Raw genomic sequence first — 7,519 nt, forward strand, 5'->3', positions numbered from 1 at the left:
TATCTTATAAGTTAGAAGTCTTCTTATAATAAGTAATTATTCTATTAATAAGTTATCTAATGAAGTATGTGATTCTGAGTCTTAAGCTGAACTCTGAAGTAACAGATATATCACTTATATTAAGATAACTCTGCTTTTTTTAGATATATAAAAAAAAAAGTAATATTCTTCATAATAAAGAATATACTTTCTTAAAAATATAAAGTATATAAATCTACTGACTGATAGATTCAGAGAAAATGAAATATCTCTATTAAAGAGTAAGAGTCTTTTCAAAAAAAATAAACTATTCATGTTAAAAATGTTGATGTAATGTTCTAAAAAGAAAAATGTATTATTCAGGCTATAATCTGTAGAATAGTTGAAGATTGTATTGATAGATCTATCTACAGGAACATAATATAGTGGTGGGTCATGTGATCTAGTGGGATCGCTAACCGCAACGGCCGTAAGGGCCAACAAGTGGCGCACTTAGCGAGGTCAAGTTTTCTGCTTCCTGCTTAGCAGGCGTGGTGGGTGTGACTGGCTGGATGACTAACCAGGACCAACTTCGCCTTCCACCAAGCCTCGTTCTGGCAAGGCGGCTCCAAGTGACAAGGTTGGTTAATAAACTCCCAACCCAACCCAACCGCCCTCTTTCCTTCTTCCTCCCTCTTCTTCTTCCCATCTTCTTCATCCATCACATCATAATCATCATCATCAACCTGTCTGTCCTGTCTGTCCGTGACACCTCTCCTCCTCCCAACGTTTCATCGTTTCATCGATCGGTTCTCTGTCGTCATCTTCCACTTGCCTTGCCTTCTCCTTTGGCATTCTCTCTTGAGTTGTTGCAATACGCCACAAACCCCGCTCTTCGGTCTGCCACTGAGTCACCATCATATCTTTGAATCTCTCTCAACGTTTCAAAGTCCGCCACCATGCAGATTTTTGTAAAGACTCGTAAGTTCATCCACTCCAGGACTGTTGCTGCCTCCAAGATCCATTTCAACGTAAAACAGTCTGCTAACATACCGCTCTTTTTTTTTTTTTCCCTTGCCTATAGTCACCGGAAAGACCATCACACTCGATGTTGAGTCTGGTGATACGATCGACGCGGTGAAGTCTAAGATTCAAGACAAGGAGGGCATCCCTCCCGATCAGCAACGTCTTATCTTCGCCGGCAAGCAGCTGGAAGACGGCCGTACTCTTTCTGATTACAATATCCAGAAGGAGTCTACTCTTCACTTGGTTCTCCGTCTCCGTGGAGGAATGCAAATCTGTATGTCTTTTGAACAAGTCCTCTCCTAAATTGACATGTTCTACGTGAGAGAAAACCAGGCGCTAACATATACCCTGCAAACAGTCGTCAAAACTCTTACCGGGAAGACCATTACATTGGAGGTGGAATCTTCTGATACCATCGACAATGTAAAGAGTAAAATCCAGGACAAAGAAGGCATCCCCCCAGATCAGCAACGCCTGATCTTCGCTGGAAAGCAACTGGAGGATGGCCGCACCTTGTCTGATTATAATATTCAAAAGGAATCCACACTCCACCTTGTCCTCCGTCTTCGTGGCGGTATGCAGATTTTCGTTAAGACCCTGACCGGCAAAACTATTACCTTGGAAGTCGAGAGCTCAGATACCATCGACAACGTTAAAAGCAAAATCCAAGATAAAGAGGGTATCCCACCAGACCAGCAACGACTCATCTTTGCCGGGAAACAGCTCGAGGATGGCCGAACACTCTCAGATTATAATATCCAAAAGGAATCCACACTCCACCTTGTCCTCCGTCTTCGTGGCGGTATGCAGATTTTCGTGAAAACCCTGACCGGCAAAACCATCACACTCGAAGTTGAGAGCTCCGATACCATTGACAATGTAAAGAGCAAAATTCAAGATAAGGAAGGTATCCCCCCAGACCAGCAGCGTCTCATCTTTGCTGGTAAGCAGCTGGAAGATGGTCGGACACTCTCTGACTACAACATTCAAAAGGAGAGTACTCTCCATTTGGTGTTGAGATTGCGGGGTGGCCAATAAATACATCAACCCTTTGGCTTTTATTTTGCTGCTGGGGTGTTTTCTTGTTTTTTTTTTCTTTTCCTACGGCTGGAGGAAATACAATCACCGGCTTGGCGTCTTTGGGCAAGGGGGATGGATTCTTTTTATGACCTGTTTTCTTCTATCACAATTACGACATGGCATGCATTCATTTACGCTCCGCTAGCTAGCTCCAACACATACACTACCTAGGTACTTCTTGTGCTCAAACTACTCTTCAAAATAGAAGACTCGTACAATACTTTTTTTTGACTGGATTCGTTCTCACTTTTTTTCCGTAGAAAAAATATAGCGATAGCTGGGATTTTAACTTGTAGTTGCCCCCTATGTTCTTGTATCAGATCGGTGGCAACCGGCCCTGGAGGCCTGCCTAATTAACTAAGGATGGATAGTTAAACTAATTAAGCGATTTCCGCGAGCTTCCAGCGTTTGGCGGTGACTCAGCACTGCCAAGGTTTGCGTCGTTAATCACGTGATATCTCGCATGGCTTCCAACGTCATTATCATCTTTGTATCAATCAGACATTGACGAACGAAGACGACTCCCGACAACGAAAAAAATAAAGTCTACACCACTATCCGTCATATCGAAAGCCTTAATTAAATAATACAAAGGACACTCCTCTCCTGCTGTGATGGGTGAAAGATAAATTTTTATTTCATCCCCACCCGCATTTCCCTTTTTTTTTAAAAAAAAAAAAAATAATATCATTCAGCTCGGGATGCCCACATACTTCTACCATATCCTCCTGGAATTGTTGGTAGCTGGTGGTGGTGATAATCTTAAGCATAATAATATTATTACTCCGACGCCGGCAGACGACGAGTCCGTCCGCGTTAACAACAAAAACAGCTCACATACCTCTCCTTCGTCATCGTCGCCGTCATCACCGTCCTGCCTGCATTCACGTTCGCATTCACAGGCGCGTTTACATTCTTCTTCTCAGCCACGACGCCTCCTCGATCGATTAGATAACGATAACAACTTCGCGCTGCAGGCTTTCTGTGACGCGTTGCAACCTTTCTGCAACAACAACAACAACAATAATAATAATAATACTAATACTAATAATAAGAGGAGGACCAGAGGTGCGGCTGGCAAGGCGTCAAGAGGCGGTGATAATTTGAATAGCCATCATAACCATTTGAAGAGGAAGGACGTTAGGAGCAATCATTGCAACGGGAATAGCAGCGGTGGGAAGATTTATAGGGATCTTGTTGTTCTTGGTAGTGGTAGTGAAAGTTGTGGTGACGGTGGTGAGTTTCATTTACTTTCAGTTCTTGGGTTTTCCTTTCGTTTTTCGTTTTCCTTTTCCGAAATCCCTGTTACCGGTTGGCTGTTATTGTTATGTGTTTCATTGTGAAAGTTCGGAGGGGAATGTTGGTTGTGAAATGAATGGACTAACTAACTGAGCGGACAATGTTTTCCCTTATTATGAAATAAAGTAGGCAAAGATCCGAACGGACTCCGTCAATGTCGAGTGTCGTCCGGAACTTTTTCTACATCTACTCCTCCTACGGCTACAAATATATCTACAACTACAGCTACAGCCACACCCCCCTCTGTTCAGCCCGAGACAGCTGGCATTCATCACCAACCGCAAATACGTGAGTCGCATACCTTCTCCGCATCTACGAGTACTACTACCACCTCTTCTTCCAGAATTACAAACGACAAACGCCTAGATCAAATTTCCATCCAGAGCATCGACATGGTTGTGCCACCGCAAAATCAAAACCAGCAACCCCAGCCCCAGAGCCCGCGGCAGACACCCACGGTCACGAACCAACAGCCCCAACAACTTTCTAACAAAGGGAGCAGTCCAAACAACAACCAGATAGCCAAGGGCATTGGCACAAGCGTTATCGGCGGCCTAGCGACGAAGGGCAAATATGTCCCGCTCGACCAGAAAGTCTCAGATAGCGCGTGGGGTATCGTACATTTATACCGTGATGCCGATGAGACCTCCGCACTCTATAGGGACGACGATGACCCGTCGTTTCTGAAAGGGTCAGCGCTGACACGGAGTGCGATGCTTGATGGTAATTCCAGCAACAGCCTTGGCAGGAGATATGGCAGTGATGATGTGGAAACTGGCAGTGGGTCTGGAAAATCCGGATCGTTAGCAACCGCACCAGCAACAGCAACAGCAGCAGCAGGCGTCCAGTCTGTGGAGGATTGTACGACTTTATGTATCCTCGCGGTGCCGTCATACATGTCTCCGTCGGACTTCTTGGGGTTTGTGGGTGAGCAGACGAGGGATGAGGTTAGCCATTTTCGAATGATTAGGACGGCGCGGGCGAATCGGTATATGGTTCTAATGAAGTTTCGGAGTGGGAAGAGGGCGAAGGAATGGCAGCGAGATTGGAATGGGAAGGTGTTTAATTCCATGGAGGTGAGTTTGTTCTCTTTTGTTTCTTTCTTTCTGTTGTTTGGTGGTGGCTGGAAAGCCATTTTCTTGAATCCGGATTGTTGCTGATGATTGACTCTTTCACATGTTTATAGCCTGAAACTTGTCATGTTGTATTTGTGAAAACTGTCGAGATTCAGGTGGAGGCACCGGGGACAGAGAGCAAGTTTCCGGATATGAATAATGACCCCTTTACGCCCGCAACAACGAATCATGCCCTAATTTCCTCACCATCCTCCCCCGCTCAATCGGGTACCCTCTCATCGACTTCCTTATCTACGAAACCATTGGCACCTCCAACGCCATCGCTAATAGAGTTACCAACGTGTCCCGTTTGCCTGGAGCGAATGGACGAGACGACAGGCTTGCTGACGATCATATGCCAGCATGTTTTTCACTGTACATGCTTGCAAAAATGGAAAGGGAGCGGATGTCCCGTGTGTCGGTATACACAGGACGAATTGGGCAAAAGGGCAGCTCAGACGTTTGATTTCGACCAGGGCCCCACCGAGTGCCAAGTGTGCCATTCAGAGGTGAATCTGTGGCTATGTTTGATCTGCGGCAACATTGGCTGTGGCCGCTACGACGAAGCACATGCCTTTGCACACTTCAAGGAGACGTCCCACGCCTTCGCCATGGACCTAGCTTCTCAGCGTGTATGGGACTACGTGGGCGACGGCTATGTGCACCGGATCATTCAAAATAAGTCTGACGGCAAACTGGTCGAGCTGCCCGCGGCGGGCGAGAGTGCCCTTGATCCACCGGACTGGGGCGATGCCGTGCCCCGCGAGAAGCTGGAGAACATGAGTGTGGAATACACGCACCTGCTAACTAGCCAACTGGAAAGCCAGCGGACCTATTTCGAAGAAGTGGTCGAGCGCGCCGCTGACAAGGCGTCCGTTGCGAGCGCAGCGGCCTCCGCTGCACAGGAGGCTGCGGAGACGGCGACGAAGAACCTCTCCGCGCTCCAAGCGCAATATGACACGCTGCTCAACGAGACGATACCGAATCTGGAGCGCGATAAGGGTCGTGCGGAGCGGCGGGCGGAGAAGTTTGAGACCATGGCGCATCGGATGGAGAAGGAGTGGCGCGAGGAGAAGGCTTTGAACGGCAGTCTGATGGAGAAGGTGGAGTTTTTGAATGGGGAGGTGCAGAAGTTGACGGCTGCGAATGAGGATTTGAAGGAGCAGAATCGCGATTTGAGCTTTTTTATTAGTGGGGCGGAGAGGTTGAGGGATCAGGGGGAGGATGTGGTGGAGGGGACGGTTAGTGTTCCGGAGCCGGAGGAGGGGACCGGAGCGGGTAAGCGGAGGAAGGGGAAAGGGAAGGGAAGGGGGAGGAAGTAGTGTTTTTGATATTGGGGAGTAGAGGTGCCTTTCTCTTTTGGTTATTGTTTATCTGTGTACATACAAAAGATGTATGTACGGGGAGGACGAAGGTTGGTTGGTTTGTGATTGAAGGATGAAACCCCTTTTTGAATACATTATCATGCCCTCCAAAATCCTGAAGTCCATGGGAACGGGCAGGGGACATTGACACGCGCTTACAAGGTGAAAAGGAAACAAGAAGAGAATGAAACCTACGGAACTCAGATACATTTTATCAACACTAACTATCGTGGCAACACTCCCCCCCCCCTTCCTTCAACGTCCACGATATCCCTTCCCTGCACCAATTCGTTCACAGGTATCCTTTTTAGCTGTGCTTAAGGCGGCTCATCCCGTTTCCTCCCTCCCTCCCTCCAACCCCGGCTCGGGGCTCGGGCCTTGACCCTTCTAACAAGCCTCTAACCCCCCTAGTGGGGAAGGGTTCGGGCGGGGTTTTTCTTTTTGGTTCTCCTGAGGGAAAGTTCTTTTGCTGCTGTTGTATGTACTGTACATTACATATGACTGAAGCATGATGCGGGCAATGGTGTATAATTTGGAGATAAAGATGTACTGCTCCAGATGCATGTTTGTACATGTACAATAAAGCCATTTTTTCTTTCGCATTGCGGATTGTACGGGGTTTTGATGGGAACGGATGTGCATGTTTGGGTAAAATGTGCATGGGGTGTCTGTCCCCCATTACAGATGTTTATTTTCTCCTTATGCCTACTGTAAATATATAGAATAGTACCATTCAGATGACGGACCCAAAGAACAAGATAAACAAAAGGTCAAAGACAGCTTCCAAGTTAGTTAATCAAATATTTGAAAATGCAAATACGCTGTGTTCAATTACACTGGTAAGGTTTTCAGCTGGCGGAACTCCTGCCTCTATGTGTTGCCTGTCGGGATTCAGGATGATCCTCCCGCAGCAGGCAATTGGAGGTAGGCTACAGTAAAACCTCCCCAAAGGGCCTTGAAATCCCGTCTCAGGTCCATTCTGCTCTGCCCGTTCCATACACTGGGCTCTGTGTCAACGATTTTTTTTTTTTTCGTAACGGTATTTAAAACGGGCCCGAGGCCTGGCTGGCTATCCAACCATGTGGAATGAGGATATAGGTTCCTGTTCTTGCCCGCGGCCCTGATTGAGACAGATATATGTCATATCGATGAGCTTGTGAAGCGGTCTGGTCTAGAACAACTTTTGCAGCCGTCCATTTGGGCTTGCTTCTTCTCGCTCCTTGCCGTTTGTTTCTTTTCTTTTCTTTTTTTTTTCTTTTTCATGATAGATAAGAAGTTGGCAGATATTGAGAAATGGGCTGGGTTTGTCATGAAAAATGGGAGCTGTCACGCGACAGGGCGTTTTCTTTTCTTTCCTTTTTTTGTTACCTAGGTAGTTAGTTGGGCTTGTGTGAGGTGAAGCCATTGTTTGATTAAGCCCTTGCGGGAGAGCCCAGAGGAAAGGAAGCTTACCCGGAGACAGCGGGAGTGAAGGGGAGGGGGGAGGGAGCGAGAAGATTGTCGGAAAGTTAAGCTTTGCTGGATAGAACTAGGGACGACGGAAGGTTGGATGGCTGATTGGTGTTGTGCATTTAAAGCTATACGCAGTAAGGTGTACACAATAAACGTGGTGGAGAGGGATTTAGTTGCGGTGAGTGTCCAGTCCATGCTGTTCCTGAACTTGGGGTGCCTTTTTTT

General features: G+C 46.9%; 2 protein-coding genes across 2 annotated transcripts; both read left to right on the forward strand.

Annotated features, from left to right (window-relative positions):
- Positions 1-582: 582 nt before the first annotated feature.
- Positions 583-2,292, forward strand: BDCG_03270 (polyubiquitin). The gene is made up of 3 exons (XM_045418874.1): positions 583-939; positions 1,043-1,258; positions 1,343-2,292. Exons 1-3 carry the CDS (start codon positions 918-920, stop codon positions 2,020-2,022), a joined length of 918 nt encoding a protein of 305 aa, XP_045275344.1. The 5' UTR covers positions 583-917; the 3' UTR covers positions 2,023-2,292.
- Positions 2,293-2,495: 203 nt separating this feature from the next.
- BDCG_03271 (BRCA1-associated protein) lies at positions 2,496-6,661 on the forward strand. The gene is made up of 3 exons (XM_045418875.1): positions 2,496-3,300; positions 3,490-4,439; positions 4,550-6,661. The coding sequence occupies exons 1-3, from the start codon at positions 2,766-2,768 to the stop codon at positions 5,798-5,800; spliced, it is 2,736 nt and encodes a 911-aa protein (XP_045275345.1). The 5' UTR covers positions 2,496-2,765; the 3' UTR covers positions 5,801-6,661.
- The last annotated feature ends 858 nt before the right edge of the window (positions 6,662-7,519 follow it).

This window comes from Blastomyces dermatitidis (assembly GCF_000003525.1).
Source record: "Blastomyces dermatitidis ER-3 genomic scaffold supercont1.3, whole genome shotgun sequence".
Taxonomy (NCBI): Eukaryota; Fungi; Ascomycota; class Eurotiomycetes; order Onygenales; family Ajellomycetaceae; genus Blastomyces; species Blastomyces dermatitidis.

Excerpts from the sequence above, each read along its gene's own strand:
- BDCG_03270 (XM_045418874.1), top strand. The coding sequence starts at position 918 with ATGCAGATTTTTGTAAAGACTC. Across the intron at positions 940-1,042 it reads GCAGATTTTTGTAAAGACTC|TCACCGGAAAGACCATCACA; the intron begins GTAAGTTCATCC and ends CCTTGCCTATAG. Across the intron at positions 1,259-1,342 it reads CCGTGGAGGAATGCAAATCT|TCGTCAAAACTCTTACCGGG; the intron begins GTATGTCTTTTG and ends CCCTGCAAACAG.
- BDCG_03271 (XM_045418875.1), top strand. The coding sequence starts at position 2,766 with ATGCCCACATACTTCTACCATATCCTCCTGGAATTGTTGGTAGCTGGT. Across the intron at positions 3,301-3,489 it reads TGAAAGTTGTGGTGACGGTG|TAGGCAAAGATCCGAACGGA; the intron begins GTGAGTTTCATT and ends TATGAAATAAAG. Across the intron at positions 4,440-4,549 it reads AGGTGTTTAATTCCATGGAG|CCTGAAACTTGTCATGTTGT; the intron begins GTGAGTTTGTTC and ends ACATGTTTATAG.